This window comes from Furipterus horrens, unplaced genomic scaffold (assembly GCF_987537825.1).
Source record: "Furipterus horrens unplaced genomic scaffold, mFurHor1.1.pri manual_scaffold_9, whole genome shotgun sequence".
In the NCBI taxonomy this organism is placed as follows: Eukaryota; Metazoa; Chordata; class Mammalia; order Chiroptera; family Furipteridae; genus Furipterus; species Furipterus horrens.
In genome coordinates, this window is record NW_028327179.1 from 99759152 (window position 1) to 99781162 (window position 22011).

General features: G+C 59.3%; 1 protein-coding gene across 1 annotated transcript; it reads left to right on the forward strand.

The window, feature by feature from the left end:
• The first annotated feature begins 10250 nt into the window (after positions 1-10250).
• Positions 10251-14927, forward strand: ATP6V0E2 (ATPase H+ transporting V0 subunit e2). Its single transcript, XM_090287670.1, has 4 exons — positions 10251-10418; positions 11662-11709; positions 13874-13987; positions 14343-14927. Exons 1-3 carry the CDS (start codon positions 10315-10317, stop codon positions 13965-13967), a joined length of 246 nt encoding a protein of 81 aa, XP_090143796.1. The 5' UTR covers positions 10251-10314; the 3' UTR covers positions 13968-13987; positions 14343-14927.
• Positions 14928-22011: the final 7084 nt, after the last annotated feature.

Here is a 22011-nt window from a genome sequence, read left to right on the forward strand (position 1 = left end):
GCTCTGTGGTCTCTGAGCCTCAAACCTCCCCCCAGACTCCCCAAACCAAGCTCGCTGTCTCCATTTCCCCTGACTACCCCATCTCTGAAGCTGACACACAGCACTCTGGAAAACTTCCAAGGCCTCTTCTGCCCAATCCTTGGGGGTGGGGGGTACGAGTTCTGAGACGTCTGATACCAGGCCAGGCAGGTCCCTCCCTGTTCTGGACGCTCAGCCTGGTCCCTCCACCTCTGTGTCTGCTCCTCCTGTGCACTGACTCCACTCCTGCCCGCCAGGCAGCCCAGGAGACTGTCTGTCCTCCGGGCACCATATTGCTGGTAAGCTGCGTAGGGCACTGCCCTGCTCTCTTGGTGGTCCGAAACAGTAGGCAGGGCGCTGGGTTGTCCTCTAAGGTGCCCCTTAGTCCCCAGGCTCTGTCCAGGATGAGCACTGTGTGCCTCCTGAGCTCTGTCCCTGCCGCCATGGTGGGCAGTAGTATCTGTCCAATGCTACCATTCAGGAAGACTGCAATATTTGGCATGCCCAGTCCTGTGACCTATAACCTTTGACCTTCTGACCCCTGGTTTGGGGCTGGAGTGATGGCTAGGGTGGGAGGACCAGACTGCTGGGGCAGTGGGAGCCCTCCAGGATCCCCCAAATGAAGGGTCTGTCTGGACTTGCTTAGAACCTGACTGGCTGCCAGCCCTGGATACAGCTCTGGCTCCCTGTCCTCGTGACTCTGTTTCCCTTCCTTCCCTTGCCCACAGTATGTACCAGGGCCAGCAGTGGCACTGCACAGGCCAGCGGTGTGATGGATGGTGCTAGGCGTCAGGTGTCCCCCCACTACATGGCATTCGATGGGCTGGCCCTCACCTTCCACGCACCTGCTGGTGTGAGAGGTCAGCAGCCAGACCACAGTCTCTGCCCAGAACCTGCCCTGCAGGGCCACCAGCCTCACCTGCACCAAGGTGCTGACCGTGCGACTAAAGAGCACAGTCATGCACATGCTCAGAGGTGACTGGGACACGGAAGGGTGGCCTTGCTAGGGGGGACAGACTGGATGGCCTCACAGCTCCGCCTGGGCAACTGAGGCCTGGGGTCTCCATGTCTCTCCCTGCTTGTATCAGGGCTGAGCAGCTGGAGCCTCCTCTCTTGGCTGGGAATCACCGTTCTGGAAGGCTCCAAGGTCACGTAGCTAGAGAAGCAAAAGGAAGGTTGGAGGGAAGCCTGGGAGGACCTCGTGGGGATCTGGGAGGCCCTCTCCCCCAAGGCCCCAAGGCCGAGCCTGGTGAGCTCTCTCTTCCTCCGCAGGCCATGCAGTGACGGTGAATGGGTTGAGTATAATGCTCCCCAAGCTCTACACAGGCCCCGGGCTGAGCCTGCGCTGCGCTGCCCTCTTCCTGCTGCTCACCAGCCCCCTGGGCCTCCCCCTGCTCTGGGATGGAGGTCAGGACCCACCCTGAACCCTCTGACCCTTACTTACCTGCCGTATGCAGGGGTCCAACTCCCCCGACTCCTCCCCACAGCGGTCAGTTTCCATGTTGTGCTTCTGTTCATTATGAAATCAATACCTCTTCGCCCAAGAATCACTTAGAAAATACCAAGCTTCAGAGAGAAGAGATGAAAATAAATTTCCTAACATCCCAATACCCAAACCAAGCAGCTGGCGTTTTAGAAATGACTGTTTCTGAGAAACTGGAAACCAAAATAAGCCTGCGTGTGGGAAGGAGTCTCCAGGTCAGCACAATGGGGCCACCGAGTTCCCTGGCACCGGAGCCTGGTTCCCGTCTGGAAGCCGGCCAGCTGGAGACCTCCCTGTCCCTCAACCTGGGGTTAGTTAGGCACCCCCAAACGTACTTTTCTTTTATCACCACCAATCATCCCCCCCAACCAAAAAAAGAGTAAATCAGCGCCCCCTATTGGGTGGTGGTACCCACGCAGATGGTCAGGCGGTCCAATCAATAGTGCCCTTGGCCTTCTCCTTGCTCTGGGCCCTGACAAAGGACAGCGGGTCATTGCTTCACACAACCTGCCCCCCGCGGCCCTCTCTGCAGGCACCCGGGTCCTGGTGCACCTGTCCCCGCTGGTCAGTGGCTGTGTGGCTGGGTTGTGTGGAGACTTTGGTGGAGATGCCAGTAAAGACCTGCGGAGCTGGAGCTGCCAGGGAGTCCTGGAGCCCACGGCTGAGCTATCTGCCCACTCCTGGCACCTCAGTCCTCTCTGCCGCGAGCCAGGGGACCTGCCACACCCCCGCACTGTGAGCAAGGGCGGGAAATGGGAAAGGGAGCATGGGGCAGCTGCAGAAACCTGGGGCGTGCGGCGGGATCTGGCTGGTCCACGGTAATGCGCCTACAGGTGAACGCCTACCGGGCCGCCTGGGCTCGTGCCTGCTGTGGGCTGCTGCTGCAGCCATTCTTTGCCCGGTGCCACGCAGAGGTGCCACCGCAGCAGCACCATGTTGGTGCGTGTACAATGCCTGTGGGTGAGAGGGGCAGGCCTGGGGACAGGGTGGGAGGGATGTGTGGTGGTGGAGACGGACTGCTGGGGCTGAACGATCCCTCCCACACCTGTGACTGGGGGTGACTCTGAGTGTCTCTGCTCGGCCATGGCCACGTATGCAGATGAATGTTCCCGGCATGGGCTCCATGTGCGCTGGCGCAACCAGGAACTCTGCCGTGAGTGCGCCCTGCCCTCTGTCCCCTGCTGCCCAATCCCACCACGCTCAGCCGACCATGCCACATTTGCTGCCCTGTAGGACTTGCATGTCGCAAACAGCCTTGGGAAGGGCTCAGCAGGCGTCTCCACCATGTGCCCCCTGACCTTTGGGGGTGTCACCTTGGGCCGGCTCACCTGCTGTTCTGCATCTTGATGCCCTTGCACCTTGGGTGACCCAAGCCTCTCTCCTTCCCACCTAGCTCTGCAATGTGAAGGGGGCCAGGTGTGTGAGGCCTGTGGCCCCATGTCCCCCACCTGCCACAACCACGGTCCTGAGGTCAGGGGGCATTACCAGGCTGTCACCTGTGTGGAGGGCTGCATGGTGGGTAGGGTCAGAATGGGCAGAAGAGAGGGGGTGCTGGGGCGCGGAAGGGACCACAAGGTCACAGAGACAGGCTGGCGTGAGGGCCACCATGTCCTTTGCTTCAAGCCCTGCCCTCTGATCTAAGGAGGAGTCTGCTTGGAACCGGCTTTCTGCTCCTGTGAAGGGGCGGGGGCCTTTTTCCCACCAGGAGCTGTGCTACAGGACTGGGGGAACTGGTGAGCAGAGGACTATGGGAGAACCCCATGCCCCCTGGGCTGGCCCAGAGCTGTGGCTCATCCCAGGACGTCATGTGCTCAGCACGTGCCAGGAAAGTCATTGGCTTTGTGAGGGCGACGATACCCGCTGTGAGGAACCCGTGCCTGGCTGTGCAGAGGGACAGGCCCTGTGCCGGGAGAGTGGGCACTGTGTATCCCATAAGTGGCTCTGTGACAACCGGGATGACTGTGGCGATGGCTCAGATGAAGAGGGTGAGTGTCCTTGCCTGTGGGTGGCAGTGGCCGAGTGGTAGGTCAGCCCTCATACATTCCTAGGGCAGCCTCCCAAGCCGTGGCCTCCGTTACTAGCAGCTGTGACTTGTAGACAGGGGTGTTCTGGTCTTTCTGGGGTGAGGGGCTTCTCTGGGGTTTTTGGTTGGCATCCTAGGCTTGCCTACCTGCCCCACCCCAGGCTGTGCTGCTCCAGGCTGCGGGGAGGGGCAGATGTCTTGCAGCTTTGGCCACTGCCCGCCCCTGACCCTGCGCTGTGATGGACAGGACTGTGGGGACAGGGCAGAGGAGCAGGGCTGCCCCTGCCCGAAGGACTCTCTGACCTGTGCTGACGGGTGCTGTCTGCCCCCAGCCCTGCTCTGCAATGGACACCCTGACTGTCCAGACACTGCTGACGAGGACTCCTGTTTGGGTGGGTGACCCTTGCCCAGCGTCCAGCCCACCAGGTGCCCCCTCCCACAAGGCCCATCTTGTCAGCCCCAACTGCCTCCCTCCCTCCTTTCCCAAGCCAGGTTCCCACTGGGAAGTTGGCACCCATGGGTGCGTGAGTGGGAGCACCCCAAACAGTGGGAATAAAGCACAGCGCCCTGGGGCCAGCTCCTCTCTCCGGCGGCAGGGCAGGTGACTGTACCTGCGCGGATGGCACCTGCATGGGGACCGTGGAGCCGTGTGATGGAATGTGGGAGTGCCCAGATGGAGCAGATGAGGAGCCTGGGGACTGCCCCCTCCCCTCGCTGCCCACGCCCCCTGATGGCACCTACCCATGGCACCTACCCAGCCCCTTGGCTGGCTCCCTGGAGACTGCACCAGCCCTGGTGAGTCTCTCCTGGGGAAAAGGGGGTGAGAAACCTGGAGTGTGGAAGCCTGGAGTGGGGCAGGAGGGCCTATCGGAGGGTCTGGGGCAGGTGCTGGGCCGGAAGGAGCAGGACAGGGACCCAGCCTCCTCCAGGCAGCGGAATGAAGCAAGCGAAGGTGTTTGAGCTGGGCTGAAAGAATCTGAACCTTGTTTCCTGACCTTCAAGGCCCCCTCTGAGCTGAGGCAAGGCTAATGGAAACTCTTGGACGACGGGGAGGCTAATGGAAACTCCTGGAGGACCAGGAAGCTTTTGGAAAACCAACAGGACCGCAGAATGCGGAGCGACTGGACTTGGGAGGGGTCGGAGGTGGGACGAGGGCCGGCTCAGCTCAGGACAGCGCGAGCCTGGAGTCGGAGCTGAGCGGTGGCGGAGAAGGAGCGGCCAGGCGGCAGGGAAGCCCTGTCCACCCGCCCCGGGGTCTAGCGCGGTGCCCGCTGCAGCGCCGGCCTGCGGCCCCTTGGAATTCGTGTGCCACAGGGGTGAGCGCACCCCGCGGGGCTGGCGCTGCGAGGACTGCACCGACGGCAGCGAGGAGCGAGGCTGCGGCTCCCCTGTGCGCACCGCCACATGCCCTGCGCCCGCGGCCCGCACTGCGTTGTCCCCGCGCAGCTGTGCGACTGGCGTGCCCACTGCTCCGATGGCTGGGAGGAGGGCCCACCCACACAACCCCACCTGCGCCATCTCCTCTCCACTCCTCCACCCCCCACCCCCAGTGGACCTTCCCTCCCAGCTGCTGGGGTGGCGCACCAGCTAGAGAGTGATGTAGGTCTGGGGCATCAGAGTCTCCTTTGATCTTTTTCATGAAGCTGTTTTTGAAAAGTCTTGCGCTTCCGCCCAGGCCCAGGAGAGGGAAGAAAAGGGCTTTTGTCTTTGCCTGCGTTTGGGCAAGAAAGGGTCACAGGGGCAGCGGCTCTCCGGCATGGGGAGTGGGCCTGTCTGGAGGGCTGCCCCCAACTCCTCCCCACCAGACTTGGGGGTTCCTCTTGTGCCCCTGCAAGTCAGCCCTTCATGTCCCCTGGGAGGGGGGTGCCGGTCCACAGGCCCCAACCTCCGTGGGCCTGGCTGTCCCTCTTGGGCCCCTTCCCAAAGCACCTCTGAGCCAGGTTTGGGTCCCACTTTGGCTGTGCCTTCCGCCCGCCCACCCAGAGCCTCTGGCTCCCCCTGCCAGGTGCTCTTCAGGGACAGGGCAGGAAGGGGTAGGAGCACAGCAAGACACTCATTGTGCCCACAGGCTCTATCCAGCTGCCCCTTTGTGGGGACCCCTTCTCCTGCCATTTGGCTCCCCAGCTGTGCCTGGACCTTGAGCAGCTCTGTGATGGGGTCCTCGACTGTCCCAAGGGTGAGGATGAGCTGGCCTGTGGGATGGAGGCCAGGGCTGGTGGGGGCGGGGCAGACGGTGGCTCTCACTCCTGACCTTGACCGTGTTTTCCTCTCCTCTTCCCTGCAGAGGAGCACCCAGCCCCTGGAGGCCCCAACAGGACAGGGGTCCCCTGCCCAGAACACTCCTGCCTCTGCATCAGTTCCCGTTGGTGAGGGTGGGGAATGGTAGTGCAGGAGACAGAGCCATTGTGCCGCCCAACAAGGAGGGGGCCCTGACCCCTTCCCTCCCCAGGTGTGCGATGGGAAGCCTGACTGAAGTGGCAGGAGAGGGAGAGGTCTCCCCAGAAGAGCAGGGTTGTGGGGCCTGGGGGCCCTGCAGTAGCACGTGTGAGTCTGGGGCGCAGGGCTGGGGCCGCCACTGTTCCCTGCCCAGGCTCCTGGTGCTGCAGCTCTGCCCAGGCCTCAGGCACCAGACTCAGCCTGCTTCACGGCTGCCCGCCCAGGGGAGGGGCTCTGGGCTCTGGGCATGGTGGACGTGCCTTTGGAGGCTGAGCTCTCTGCAGGGCGCCTCACCCTGGGCCTTCCCTTGGTTGCTGGTGCCCCACAGGGCAGGTGCTGGGCCGTGAGGGGCAGAGCCCCTGCCTGGTGGACGGCACCTGCTACTGGACTGGGGAACACATCATGGCCAACTGTCAGCTCTGCATCTGCCAGGACGGGTGGCCCCAGAGCTGCTGGCCCAGCTTGGACTGTGCCAGTGAAGTCTTACCCTTTGCCCTACTGAGGGGGTCCTACCCAGCTGGGCACCCACCCCTCCATCTATCCTCTATCCCTCTCACCATTCACGCATCCACACACACACTCACCGATCCATTCATCCACCCACTCACCCCTCCACTCACCCCACATAGCCATTCATCTTATCATCCACTCACTCATGCATCCACCCATCCACCCATCCATCCACCCATCTATCCACCCACCCATCCATCCATCCACCCATCTATCCACTCACCATCCACCCATCCATCTACCCACCCATCCATCCAGAGTAGATCACTGCTCGAAGCCTAGTCTTCCAATCAGGAGAGAGACCAGGTGTTAGCCAGTCACAGGACAGGGCACTGCAGGGAGCACCCATTCAGGAAGGGGCACCTGAGGGAGTGAACTCCTTTTGGGAGGCTCCAAGAGCCATGACCTGCAGAGACCCCGAGGGCCTGTGCAGACCCCACAGTCTCACCCACACACAGGCAACGGAGGCCCGCATTGGACGTGGGAGGTGTCAGCAGGAGGGGAGGGCAGGGCCTCGGTCAGCAAGGTCTGTTCTGCTCTTGCCTGAGGTCAAAGGAGCTCAGCTTATCATCCACCCAGAATCGCGTAACCACCCCCCACCCCCCGCCCATGGGCAGTGAGCACCGTGCCCTTCACGGTGCCCACCATGGCCCTGGTTGAGCTGCCCTCCCCACGAGCCCTCTACTCTGCGAGGTAGCTGGCTTGTGGCAGTGGGGAGTGCCTGCCCCCCCTGAAGCGGCGCTGCGACCTGCGGCCTGACTGCCAGGACAACTGGGGTGAGGACGGCTGTGGTTCGTGCCGGGCTGGGGGGCACTCCTGAGGTGCCCGCCCCAGGGTGAGCCCCCCTGAGCTGGGCCCACCTGTCCCCCTGGAGTGTACTGCAGGCTGGCACCCTGGTCTGGCTGGAGCCTTTGCAGCCACAGCCGTGGCCTGGGTGTCCCCCCTGCCTGGGGGCAGCTTCCCGATGGACCAACTCTGCGGCCAGTCCTGCTTGGTGCAGGCCTGCCCAGATAACTGGCACCCGGACCCCTCAGGTCTCCTCAGGCCCCTGGCGGGACACCTAGATGGGTTCCCATGAGAGATTTGCACCAAGGAAATGCTCTGCTCTCTCCGGGGCTCTAGGAGGACAGCCCCCTGTCCTTGGCTGGCCGGCCTCTGCGTCGCTCTGTTCTGCCATCACGCAGCTGTCCTCTCCCTGCGTCTTCACATCGTCATCCTCTGTGCATCTGTCTGTGTCCAAGGACACCTGTCATGCTGGACTAGGGTCCACCCCAGTGACCTCATTCTAACTTGATGTCCTTTGTAAAGACCCTATATCCAAGTCAGGTCACACTCTGGGGGTTGGGGCTTTAACATGAATTTGGGGGACATAGTGCAGCCTGTAACAACACCCCGACCCTCAGCTGCTCTTCCTCCAGGACCTGTGTCTCTGTGCTCATCACCGACTGTACCTTCCGGCCCTGCGGCGGGGGTGGGGAAGGGGCCTACCTGACTCCACCCTCTGTGGTCACTCTGCCGCTGGAGTGGCCTGCGCTGGGGCTGCGGAAGGACCGCCCTCATGACAGATGGGGGGCCCCCTTCATCCTCTCTCTGCACCCCTAGGTCAGTCTACGTGGTTGCCCTCACCCCATGGATTGAGTGCTCAGCCTCCTGTGGCCCTGCCCGATGCCACCAGCACTGCTTCTGCACCAGGCTCCCTGGCACGGTGCTGTCCAGCATGGCATGGCTGCCCCCCATGGACCCTCAACTCTGCAGTGGCTCCAAGGTTGGGGAGGAGCCCTGCGCCCTGCCCGTGTGTGACCATGAGTCGCCTGGGACCCAGCATGGTTGCTCCGAGCCCTGGGGGTACCCACTGCCTCACACCAGCTGCCCCTTGCCTGGCCAAGTCACACCCTCCCATCTTCCTCTGCTGTCCCCCCAGGAGCTGGAGGCTGGGGTTCTTGGGGACCCTGGTTCAGCTGTAGCTGGAGATGTGGGGAGGCCTGCAGTCATACCTGAGCCTGTGACCAGCCCCCACCCCAGGGGCCTGGAGGATTACTCTGGGGGGCTTGCTGTGTGCATGTAGCTGCCGGGGATGGGAGTGGGGGGCATAGAGCTGAGGCAGGGGAGCTGCAGGAGGCTTTACAGGGAGATGGGCCAGCTCTGTGACCCACACAGCTCTCAGCCCAGCCTGTCCCCTCACCCGCAGTGCCAGCTGCACTGCCATTGAAGAGGCCGAGTTCAGCCCCTGTGGTCCTCCCTGTCCTCGCTCCTGTGATGACCTCGTGGTGAGTCTGGGCCCCCTTGGCACACCCACCTGCGCTCTGATCCCAAGGGCAATTTTGCAGGAGGGCAGAGTGGGGCAGCCCAGCAGTGACGGCAGGAATGGGGTCAGCACCCCGTTGTTCCGGGAGAGTCCCGGGGAGCGAGTCCCACCCAGCAGCAGGCCTTGTTGCCGTACAGCCAACGTTCCTCAGTTTAAACGTTTTAGTGTAAAAACAGCACGAACACATGAGGCTCACCGCACCCCATTATACCCTCTGGAACACCAGGAGCACTCTGGCGCAGAGACCCCAATTGTACGTGTGTGTGCATGTGCGTGCTTCTGTGGGAGGGTGGCCCCAGCGCCAGGCCAGGACCATGGACAGGGGCAGCGGCAGGCGCAGACTGGGCGACGTCCCCTGTAGGGGGCTAGTGAGCAGGTCTGGGTGTAGCATATTTCACAAGCACCCTAGGGAGCCCCAGGCTGAGTCCCCAGAGCAATGTTGGGTGTGGTTCCGGGTGCTGAGGCGGAGGCCAGGTAGGGACACACGCCTCCAATGCCAGCCTGCGAGAAAGCCGGGCCCCTGGGAAATGCTGTTTATCACACACTACCCGCGTTTCTCGGGGGGCGCGGGCATACGCTGGCCCCCCCTGTGTTAGCTAACAGCAAAAAGCACTGACGTTTTATGCAGGACCCCAGGCTGAAATGAGGTGAGCGCCGTTAGGCCGTTGGGAGAGCTGTTGCCCAGGCCAGCTGCCTCGTCTTGTTTCCAGAGAGCATCTGGGCCCAGGGCCTGGCTCTCCCCGCGTCGCAGAGGCTCCCTCTCTGTGCCCCACAAGAAAACTAGCTGAAGGGCATTGGGAATAGACGGAGCAAGCGCTCTGCCTTCTCCCAGAGCCCTGGCCAAGCCTCCACCCTCCTGCTCACGACAACTCCATGTTCCCAGTCCTGGCATTCCGCCCCCCGCCCCATGACTGTGGCATGTTGTGATGGCCCTGGAGGCCAGGTGGGGGTGGGGGGACCTGAGCCCGCCCCTGCACCCCCCCCCCAACAGGCAAGTTAGGGAGTATAAGATAATCCGGAGCGCCTGCTTCCCTCTCCAGCCCAGGCTGGGTTCCTGGCCTGCGTGTTTAGCAGGACAGGGTGGACATCGATCAGTTCCTCCTTCGGGGGTCTGTCCCCCAAGGACACTCGGGAAGGGGGGAGGGGCGGCCCAGGGATGTCCTCCCCGCTTCTGGTTTCAAAGACGCGCAGACGAGGCTTATAAAACCGTGACTGGTGACGCTCAGCGACTTGGTATCTGAATAAAGCAGCTTATTCCGACACATGCCTCTGCCCTGTGGGTTATTTTAGCCGGAACCAGGGACGCGGGGAAGCCGATCAGAGCCAACTGCGTCGGGCCCCCGGGAAAGCGCGCCCCTCGCCCTGCCCGCCTCCCCGGGGCCGCGCGCGCGCCTGCGCCGACCGGGCCGCCGAGCGCGCACCCTTGGGCGGCCCGCGGCTGCTGCGCATGCTCGGCGCCCACTGCCCGGCCGGGACCCGCGCGCCCCGGAGCCTCCGCCGCTGGTCCCGCACCCCGGCCTGGGCGTCCCGCGCCCCGCCATGACGGCGCACTCCTTCGCCCTCCCGGTCATCATCTTCACCACGTTCTGGGGCCTCATCGGCATCGCCGGGCCCTGGTTCGTGCCGAAAGGACCCAACCGCGGGTAAGGGACGCGCGCGCGGGCCCAGCGTCCGCGTCCCTGCGGACCCCGCCCGGGGCGAGTGCGGGAACAGCGGCCCGAGGCACGCCCGGCGCCGCTCCTCCTCCCGCTCGGCCGGAACTGGCCGGCCGTAGGGGCCGAAGGGCGCGGGCGAAGGGCGCGGGTCACCTCCCCGGGCAGTCCCGGCTGTGGCCAGCCGCTGGTGCAATTTGTCCCCGCCGCACTGGCCGTGCCCTTGCGCGAATGTGACCCCGCCCCAGCCCCCCTTTCCTCTTAGGTAAAATGGGGATGCTGCTGCTGCTGCTGATGGCCGCCTTTAAGGCTGCTGTGAGGATCACACGAAGTCACGCAGATAAAACTCTGAACCGTGCGTGGCTCGTATTCTATTGACTAATGCTTTAGCCGGTGCCATTGGCCTGTGGGGGTCCCCGAGCAGGTTTCTGTGCCTTTGGCACCGTTCACGAGATTGTGCTTCATGTCATCACCGGTTGTCAAGTGCTGTCTCCCCTTGGTTACAAGTTCCTCGAGGCCCCAGACAGGTCTGCTGGCCACTGTAGACCCCAGTGCCCAGCGCAGGACTGGCCCATCGTGCTGGGTAATGTTGAAAGAATGATCAAGTGCTGATGTCTCTGGCACTGACTCAGAAGTCGTAGGGCCTGGTTTGGATTCCGTTTAGCTCTGGCAGGAGGCCTCTTGGACCTATGGGTGTAGCCTCTATTCTTCAAGATCTGCAGGGCTGGGGACCCCAGCTCCGCCTTGTAAACCATCTTAGGGTCTCACCCCTCCTGCAAACCTTGGTGAGTTCTTCCTTCTGTCTAACCGAAGTCTCCCCTGCTGCATTGTAAGCTTCTGTCTCCAGTTGTCTGAGTGGACACAAGGTAGCCCGTCCCTGTGCTCTTTCCAGCCAGTCACGCTGCCTCAGTTGGCTCACGGTCTCATGCTTCTTGCCCTGTCTTCTGGTCTTCTGTTTTCCTGTCCCTTGCCCAGTGAATTCTGAATTCCAGGGCCCGCTCCACGGTGCGTTGCTGCAGATGCATTTCTGTGCCTGTCTTTTTCTAACGTGGCTGCATTAGATGGAGACATAGGGGGTGCTAGAGAAAGGGCATGGTGGAGAGAATGCATTCAGCCTCCTGTGTTACTGGGAAGGCCAAGAGGAAAGGGGCTGACGCTGGCCCTGGCCCAGTCTTCTGAGGGCACTGGTCCCCCCCACCCCGTAGCCCTGACGTGACACCCTCTCTCATTGCAGGGTCATCATCACCATGCTGGTAGCCACTGCCGTCTGCTGTTACCTCTTGTAAGTACCTCTCTCCCCAGTTCCCAGTCGGCCAGTGCCTGTCCCGTCCCTCCCTCCCTCCCTCCTGTCCCTCGCCCTGCCCTCCCCGCTGTTCCCATAGTGACAGGCTCAGCTCTCCAAAGGCCCAATCTGTAAAACACAGGAGAGAGGGCGGTTTGGATGGGCTGGAGGTCAGGAGCTCCGCGTTCTGGTTCCAAAGGTGTCACTGGACGAGCTCCGGGTCGTCCCCGGGCTGCAGCCCACTCATCTGTGAAATGAGTGAGTTGTGCTGGCTCAGTGCTTTTCATGCCCGACTTGGCCTCAGAATCACCTGGAGAGACTGAAAGACGTCCCTGAGGGCTGCCCCCTGACCCACTGAATCACAGTGTCCAAGGTCTGCCCTTGGGAATCCCTGGTTTTATAATACGCACCAGTGAGAGCCACCAGATGAGGTCTTTAAACTTGAGAAGGGACCCTGGGGACATTGTAGAGCATTCTGGGGGATTTGAGAACGTGGACAATGTAAGAGAATCAATTTCCAGGTCCTCAACCCCGAGAGGGTCTCTTTCCAAAACTGCTGTGCCTGGTAGCCCCTCCCCCTTTACCAAAAAAGACAGCCCACCCCTCCATCCATCCCCAGTCCTTCTGTGTTTTGTCGCTCCATGTTTAAGTCACCCTGGCTGTCCACGTCCTGGTGTTAGGGAGGCCTCTCTCACGACCAGTGGAGCCCCTGTGAGGCCCGTCTGGCTTCCCACCTTCCTGGCTCTCATACCACCATTTTCGGGGGTTGAGTTTGGTGTAGGTGAGTGTTCTGAATTCAGAACAATCGAGATAGGACAGGTAACCTGATGAAATGCCGATTTTAAGAAAAGTAGCAGTCTCTTCAGAGTTAACTGCACTGTTTCTCAGGACTGCCCAATTTTTCAAATAGGTAGGCGAATACCCACATTTAAACATTTTTTCATGATCAGTTTCAGATATGGTGCCTGTTATGTCTTTAAAACCAGTTTTATCTAATTAGATCATGAGCTGTTTATTCCTGTTTGTCAGTTCTAATTTTACTTTATACAATGTTTAATATTTCTACCTCCTATTAACAAAAAAAATAAAACTTGTTAAAAATATTGAGGGCTCTCAAAATTCTCCCTGGACAGAGCACCTTCCAGGCCCTTTGTCTGTGCTGTTTCCCGGTCTTTCGGGGCTTGACAGATGTCCACGCCTCTCCCAGGGAAGACCTGCAAAGGGCTGCGCTTTGAAGACTTGGAGACCAGGACAGAGGGTGGTGTCGGGGACTGTAGGGGAGACAGAGTAGAACGTGGGTCACTACAAGCACCAACTCGTCACATGGTAAGGGAGCCTGGGCCGCAGATCGGATGCACGCAGGCAAAAAGGTAGACAACTTAAGCAAGTGCCATGCCCAGAAATTATTTTTGCGACACATATACTCGGGGTGATGCTCATGATAAGCAGGCAGCGATGGCTGACGGCGTCCCGGGTGTCATGCGGGGACTGGCTGCTGTGGCTTTCAGAGGCGGAGGAACTGGATCCCCGGCAAAACCACACCGAGTGCTATCGGCACCGCCATTTGCGGCACAAAAAGTTGGGCCCCTCCAGGATTTGGGGACCTGCTCTGTGGGCAGACGAAGTCATGATAACAGGGCCTGACATCCCCCCCTCCAAGTGCAGCCTGTCAGTGGTCCTTGGGGAGCTCACTGGCCTGAAGGACAGCCCTGTCCTGTCCTCAGCCGGCCTGGGAGTGGGGCGTTCTGGTCATCAGGTCTTCATATTGAAGTCGTTCCTTCCTTCGTCCTGCTCCTAAAAGGGAGTGCCTCTCATCAGAGCGGCCCTGTCCTGCTTCCTGGTGCAGCCTGAGGTAGCCCAGAGCAGGGCTGTATTGGGGCACAGCTGGAAGTCGCTCCCAACATGCCCCAGGAGGCCGTCTTCCCTCTTCCCTCACCCCAGGGTCCAGCCTCCACGCAGGAGTCTTATAAATTTACAGAACATCCTATCAAACCTAACCTAAGCCAAAACCCACAACCCCCAGGCCAAGCCCACCTGCCGGCCGGGGCGTGGGAGACCCTGCGGCTGGCGGCTGGGTTGGTCCTGCGGCCACAGGCCTCTCCTGAGCCCTGCTTGGTAGCTCCCTGCTGTGCCCCGGCTCACCTCGCTGTGCTGTCCCCGGCAGCTGGCTCATCGCCATCCTGGCCCAGCTGAACCCCCTGTTTGGGCCGCAGCTGAAGAACGAGACCATCTGGTACGTGCGCTTCCTGTGGGAGTGACTGCTGCCGCTTCAGCCCAGGTACTGGGGCTCCATCGGGGGTTCGGGCCGTGGGTGGGGCAGGGGCCCGGCGCGGAGGAGGGGAACAGGCAGGGCTGATGTAAAAGTTTGCATTTGGATTCAGATGTTCATTTATTCAGAAAACAAAACAAAAAGCTGCTGAGCACCCACTGTCTGCCTGCCCGGCGCTCCGCTGGGCATCGGGATGGATAGCAAACCGAGGTCCTCGAGGGGCTTCCCGGAGGGCCCAGGGGGCGTGGGGGGGGTCAGGGCCTGGGCCCTGGAGTGTCGGCAGTGACTGGGCAGAGGCAGGGAGTGGTGGGACAGAGGGGTCTCCACGGCGAGGAGGTGACACTTTCACGTGATTGCTTTTCAGGTGCCGCAGCTCTCTGGATGACCTTGGCCCAACTATTCCTAAAGACCCCTTTGTCCCGACCCCCACAGCTGTGTCCTGGTCGCTCTGTGCTCCCTCCCCCAGGCCTGCCTGGTTCCTGCAGGTACCCCTTCCCCAGCCAGTCCGCCTGCGCTGAGTCAGGCTGCCGCAGAGAGTCCCGCCCTCACACTCCCACCGCCCCTTCCCAAGCAGGACCCGGCTGGGAGCTGGCATCTGCCTTCCCCAGTGGGACAGCCCAGGGAAGGCCGTGTGTCCTTGGGAGAAGTGGGCCAGGCCAGGGAGGAAGCCCTGGGTGGGAGTCGGGGAGCAGTTATCGGCTCTGCCCTGTCCTGCTGTGTGACCGGAGGAAGCGCTCTGCCTCCAGGGCCTGTCTCCTGGCACCTGGCACCTGGAGGGAGGGGCTCCTTCCGGGTGTGGCAAAGGCCTTCCTTGGGAATTCTTAATTTTCTGAAAATGTTGAAGTACTGGGGAAACATTCACACCAAAACTCATACTAATTTGGGTCCAGATGGAAACTTGTATGTTTAGCATCCTTTATAGTTATAAAGTCACCAGCCTGCTCAGAAAGTTGTACCTCTTCAGACTCTCCTGTTCCACTTGCCTCCCATACCCGCTCTCCCCACCCAGAGGCTCAGAGACAAGGCAGCTCCCACTGCCCCCACCCCCGCCCCTACCCCCACCCCCTGGGTCTGAACTCCATGAGGCCGAAATGAGGGCCATTTCCGGGCCCCTCGAAGCAGCATGCAGATCACCTGAGCTGGGGAGGGTGAAGAGAGACAGGTGTAGGTGAGGCTTGGGTGGCACTGTGGGCTCCTGAGGCCAGCACCAGACCTGTCTGCCACCAGTGGGTGGAGATGGTGGGGGATGGAGGGGTGTGCAGGCCAGAGAGACCTCGGGACCCCCAGCCCACGCCCTCGCCTCCCAGGAGAGCTGAGGCTGAGATCTCAGGCACTTGCCCTTGGTCCCTCGGCTGACTGGGGCCCCTTCTCTGCTGCGTTGCCTCCCTGGAGGAAGAAGCCATCTTGCATATTTATTGACTGTATTTATTTGATTGGCCTTCCTTCCATTTGGTGGGCGCTGGTTTCGGACCAGCAGTAGAGTGTGAGGCGCCTGGTCTGGGCTTGGCCTGGTGTTCAGAGGTCAGGCTGGGGCCTCCCCATGACATCCACCGTGTCCCTTTCCAACTTCCTGCCTGTCCCGGCCTCCGTGGCCCTCGGGAGTCAGGTGTTGTGTGTGGGTTGTACAGAAAACCCGACCCGTGTCTAGCAACTCATGGATGGCAGGAAATCACTGTTCGGTGGCAGAGTCCTGGTTGAGGCCAAGTTTGCTGGCGGCCCCCTCCTGCTCACCTGATTCTCTTCTCTTCAGTGTGTGGGCTGGGGACGGGAAGGGGGACTGGCAGCTGCTTAGAGCCGCAGCTCTGGGACCTGGACACAAAACTACATTTTCTGGAGACCTGAAGGAAACGGCAGCTGTCCCGGATTCTGCCAGGACCAGGAGGAGGAGGAGGAGGAAGCAGAGGACCTGCTCAAGTGGAACCACGACCACCACTCACCTGTGCCCCCGATTACAGAGCCAACGGCTCCTGGGCTGTGCAATAAAACAGGTCCCTGACCTTCCCGGAGCATGGCCCGCGTCATTCCCAAATACCTGAGGGCCCGGGTCAGCCTGCTGCGCGCCTGGCATGGGCGAGGGTCCACGTCCTTGTGGGGTGGGGGACAGCGAGCAGAAGGAGCTGGTACTTCAAGGCCAGGGAGGAGTCTGCCACACGAAGTTTGGGGTGGGGGGTGTGCAGAGGAGGGACCAGACTGCTGAGGGCCTGACGAGGCGCTTGGATCCATCCAAAGGCCAATGGAAAGCCGCAAAAGGGTTTGCAAGCCCAAGAGAGGGACATAACCCAATCTGATTTCTAGGCTGATCTCCGCAGGGTGCATAATGGACAGGAGCCTGGCGATGGGGCCCCCGGTGAGAGGTGGTGAGGGTGAGTGGGCAGATGAAATATCTACTTGGGAGATAAGGCGACCTGCGCGTTGGTGGTGGGAGAGGAGGCCGGGACCCATGGGGCGGGCTTTGGGCGGTGGACCTGGGGAAGACCCAAGGCCCCAGGGAAGCTAAGCTGCACGCACACAGGGTGGCCAGCAGAGGGCAGCACCCGCACATGGAATGAAACCCACAGAGACCCGTTGGAGCCTTGCCACCAGGGAAGCGTGATGTTACAGGTCGTGTGGCCTTAGTGGCCTTAGAGCGCGGCTGTTAGAGGGGAGCAGGGACGGCTCGGACGATGCCACAGCCTGGATGAAATTTCCTTCAGGGACATGTGACAAGCACCACGGCTGATGCTCACTGAACAGTTAGCAGGTGGGCGCCGGGCAAAGAGCTAAGGCGCCTCGCCAGCTCGGTGCCCTGATGCCCGGCTTCCCAACAGCCTCCTCTGGCCTCTCCCGCCTCAGCGTCCTGATGGATCCAGCCGGTCCCCATCTGTAAGGGCCGCCCACCAGCCCCATTCTCAATGGCGTGGGGGAGGTGCGTGCAGATTACTGTGTGCCCCGGCGTCACCCCCCTTGATGAAGGCCCTAAGGCGAGGCCCCTTGATGGATTTCGGATGCTCCGAACAGAAATAGGATCATGAATAACAGGCGGACGGTGCGAAGGCAGTGCTGAAGTCAGTGGGGGTGGTTATGGCTGCTCCCGTAATGACCTCTTTGTGCCGAAGGTCACCTTTGTTTATAAACCTTGGGGTTTCCAGGAACGAAGTCAGTTGGCAACCCCCACAGTTTGGCTTGACTTGTGACATGAGAAAAGTGAGGGCAGATGACCAAAGTCTGTGATAAAGCTCACGCTGCACGTTAACAAACCTGCCTAAGAATGACTCAGAATAAAACAAGGCCACGGAACGCTGCGGCCAGGTCGGTTGTGACAGAATCTCCGGGGATGGAGCAAGAATCCCAGGCTGGGCATAAGCACCCCGGGGGTTGTTAGGCCCGCCGGGTCCAGGGGCCAGTGTTCTGCAATCAGGCAGTGGCATTTCTCAGGGGGCAGTATGGCCCACCCGTCCTAGAATTAAGTGGGCTGCTTGAAAATTCAGATTCCTGGCGCCCACTCTAGACCCTGCCAGACTAGAATGTCACAGTCTAGACTCAAGATTTGGCATTTAAACACGATTCCCAAGAGTTCTTATGCTAGTGGAAACCCCCCTGGTAGGCTTTCCCAACCTCGGCACTCCTGACAGTTGGGCTGGGTAATTCTTCGTGGGGGGCCAGGGGTGCATGAAAGGGTGTTCAACAGCACCCTGATCTCTACCACCAGGTACCAGGGGAACCTTTCTCCCTGCTCCCAGTTGTGACAGCCATGTAGCTCTCCAGCCATTTAAAAATGTTCCCTGGTGGGCCAGTTCCCCCCAACATGGGGAACCACTACCCTAGATTTGACCCCTCAAATGATTGCTAAAAATTTATCAACACAGAGCCCCTGCAGAAGAGATTGGGAAATCCTGATGAAAGCTGGTATCGTGAGCGCCAGGGTGCCCGTGTGCCTTTGCCGGCAGGCCTGGAGCTTCTGGTCTGGATCATGCTTCCGGGGATTGTTGGGTGTCTGAACGAACTCTAATCCCAGCACCATGTGCTCCAGCACTCAGCTGGTGGTCCTTGCAGGCCAGGCGAGGGAGGGAGCTCTGGCGTCACACCTAGCCCGGGAGAACCTTGAGCTTATCTTGTAGGAATCTTCCCTGAAAGGGGGCGGTGGGTACTGTTAGGATGGATATTCTCAGAAATCCACAGGACCCTCGGCTCCCTGCCCTCAGAATCAAGGGCCACGATGGCAGTGAAGCTTCTCCTCCCTACCGAAAAGGTCCGCCTTTCGCCCCCTGACAAAGACCTGGGGGGCATGAGGATGGTGGCTTTCTTTACCTGCCCATTCTCTGCCTCATGCAGCAGCGGTGCTGGGCCCCAAAGGACCATTGTAGGGGCTGCAACCTTGATCGGTTGCGGTACCAGGGCAACAGCCCAGCTCAGCTCAGCTTCGAGGTTGAGAGTGCAGAATTAAGGATTGAGCTGCCTGGGTTTAAATTTCAGCTCCACTGATTAGCAATTGAGTGAAAGTTACTTAATCTATCTGAGCTTCAGTTTTATTGCTGAGTTGGAATAAAAAAAAAAAAATAATAATGCCTGCCTTGCAGAGGTTGCTGTGAGCTGAGAGAATGAACTGAAGTGCCTGGCTTGTCAATAAACGCCTGCCATTCATCACATTCCTTTTACATATTAACTCTTCAGTTCCACGCCCCGTTTTATCCTGCCAGGACCTCGGCATCCTTTGCCTTTTCTCATTCCCATCACAGATGCCACATTGACCCAACTTGCTGCAAAGAAAGCCAAGCTCCCTGAGTGCTCTGATATGTGCCACAGGACCTGGGAATAAGTGCCACGGGAAAATGCCTGGGGCCTGTTTATGTACCTGCATTCCTGTTCCGTGGCAACTGTTCCTACCGTAATCTCTGGTGGTGGTGTCCTCTCAGTAACAATACTACTGCTTTAGGGAGGGACAGGGGGACAGGAAGAAGAGGGGACGGGCACTAGAATAGATACGCTGGTTCTAAAGTCCTCAGAGAAAAGTAAACGTGACACAATTTTGAAATTGCATAATTTCTGTGAAATAAAATACAAAAGATACAAATGAGTGGACAGGGAAAAGTCTCCTCTTTGACCCTTTCACAGGCCAGCTCCCTCCCAGAGTCGCTGTTACGGGTCTTGTTTGTCTTTCCAGGGAAGTTCTGTGCATGTAGAAGCAAACACGTTAAGGGACCATTTCTCCAAGAAGATGTAACAATCCTTAACATGTATGTGCCTAGCAATAAAGTATCAAAATATGTGAGGAATGATCAACTGTATAGAGACTTCAACGTTCCTCTATCAGAAACAGAAGCAAACACATACATTCTCATATATACATATACATTTCAATCAACGATGTACTAATTGTTATTACATGTAGAGGCATGTTCTTTCCTTTTCTAAACACATAAAACCTGCACTGTTCTCTACCTTGTTCTTCTTTTTCTTTGGTACTGGATGACATATCTGAAAAACTCAGTTCATATCAGTATACTAAGTTTCTTTATTATTCATAACATTATGCGTAGTATAATTATTATTATAATTGTTTATAATATTATCCATAATATTCTTTTACATGGATTACCATGGCTTTTAAAAATATACTGGGCTTGTTTTTATACCTCTTATTGCATTCCATTAATCTGCGCCTTAATACATTGCACCGGTACCCAGTGTTTCAACCGCAGTACCTTTACATATGTTTTTATACGTTTGTAGGGTTTGTTCCTACCTACCCCTAACCATTGCTGTTCTTTGTTTGCGTTTTTCTAAGCTATTCTTGCTTGTTTACTTTTCCTTGTGAACTTTAGAATTACCTAGTCTGTTGTAAAAAGCTCCTTAGAATTTTTATTGAGATATAATTTGTAATTACTTTACAGAGAACTAATATCTTTAAGATATTGTCTTCCTAACCCTGAACATGATAAGCCTTTTTATTTGCTCAGGTGTTCTTTGTAGTCCTTAGTGATGTTTAAAGGTTTGTGTGTTTTTTACATTGGTTGTGTTCACTTCTTGTAAAGCTTTACCCATAACGTTTAATCTTTTTTATTGCTAGTAAAACGTACGCTTTCCTCCCTTTATATTTCTAAACTTGTTTGCATATGTGGAGGATTTTGATTTCTATATATTAATATTAAACCCAGCTACCTTATTGAGTTCTCTTCTAATTTTTTTTTGTTGTTGTTGTTTATTATCACGTGTCTCCCAGTTTTGCAATAAATCACCTCTGGTTCTAGGAAGCCTCTGGGTTAACAGCGCAGAGACCAGCTGAGGCCACTATGTACGGACCCTCTGTATCGATATGGCTTTAGAGTCACCTGTGGCTCCTCCCGCCTCTTTCCCACGCTGCGCAGTCAAGTCTGCGTCCTCGCCTGGGTGACGGGGACGTCGTACCACATCCGAGGCGTGGAGAGAGCCAAACACTTAGAATGCCTTTGGCACAGATGCACGCTTTTGTTGCAGGCGTCCTAGTTTCAGCCCAGGCTGGTGAATGGGACCCGGAGTCCGTTACTTGAGGCCAGAGGAAGAGCGCGTAAGGAGCAGGAAAAAGCAGGCCGCCCCCGGGAGGGGCAGGGAGGAGCTCGCGCTGAGACAGGAGGGGGGCCCCGGTGGGCCCAGCCCGGGAGGGGGACGCGGCCCCTTCGGCCCCGGGGCAGTTCAGTGTGGGGGGTGCCGGGGCGCCCGGCGGACACGGCCCCAGACGTTCCCCAACGCCGGGCCTTCGGGGCGTCACCGGGCAGCGGAAATCTGTCCCCAGAGACACCCTGGGCCAGTTCGCTTAAACGCTGGCTGAACCTCGAGCCAGGAAGAGACCCCGACATGTGGATCACTGTGGTTGTCCCTTCTGCTAGCACGTGCGCACGGGACCCGGGTCGCACTCCGGCAGTCAGACTCCCGCGGTGCAGAGCCCGGAGTGGAAGGAGCTTTGGGGACCGGTTAGTGGGGGAGGACGAGGAGGCCACCGCCGTCCAGGAACGCGTGTGACTGCGTTCCTCAAGGGCACTAACTGGCCACAGTACGTAAGGTACCCGGGCCCCGGTGAGAGCAGGGCGCCGCTTCCGGCGAGGAGGCGGTGCGACCCCCTCGCTTCCGGCCGCAGCCCCCAGCACCTGCGCACTCGATACAGGCCGCGGGTTAGGAACGGGACCAATGGCGGGCGGGGATGTGCTTGGGCTGTCACTGCCGGAAGTAGTCCCTACCGCGCCCCGGAAGCTGAAGCCCCCGCAATCGCTGCCGGGGTCGAGGGGTTGGGGGGGTGCGAGCCACGGTTCCTCGCTACGGACCGCGGAGGCGCGGTCGGCTGCGGTGGGGGCTGCGCCCCGCTTCACAGTTTCACCAGCCTGATCTTAGCGGGCTGCTGGCCCAATCCTGAAGCCTGGCCTTAGGTAAGCAGGCGACAGGGTGCTGTGGTCCCACTTCACAGAGGTGGGCGCTGGGGCTGGGGGAGGGGCGGGGCACCTGGCTCAGCCCCGCCCCTGCCCCGCCCCGCCCCGCCCACCAGCCGGCCCAGGTGATCCCCGCCGAGGCTGGGCGCCCCTCCCCGCTGCCTAAAACACGCCAGGTGAGGCCGTGATGAACCGGACAGCGTCCGTACCCACCGCTCTGCTGTGTGTTAACTCAGTAGCCAACGGGCCTGTGCGGCGGGCGCTCTTCTGCCTGTTGTGTCGTCGGGGAAACCGAAGCACTAGCGCACGGTCAGAGCGGGTGGGTGCTGGCCTGCACGCCATGCTCTCAGTTCTGTGTGGAAGGAAAGCAGCCTCGCCGAGGAGAGCAAAGGGTCCCACTTCCTGCTGGTGGGTAGGGGAAAACACATCGCGTTTTATGTCGCTTTTGCGTAACGTGCAATCTAACGGTGCATGAGTATCATTTAAAACATCTTTCTGAGGCTTTGCACGTAGCCAAACTTGCATGTGGGACAACCCCCCCCCCCAAGTATATAGTGGCTCGTTCAAGTCTCCCATACATTCCTCCCATCGTTCTCCTCACCGCGTGTGCAGCTTCTCGCAGGTGAGCGGCTGGGGGATGGGAAGCCGAGGACGAGG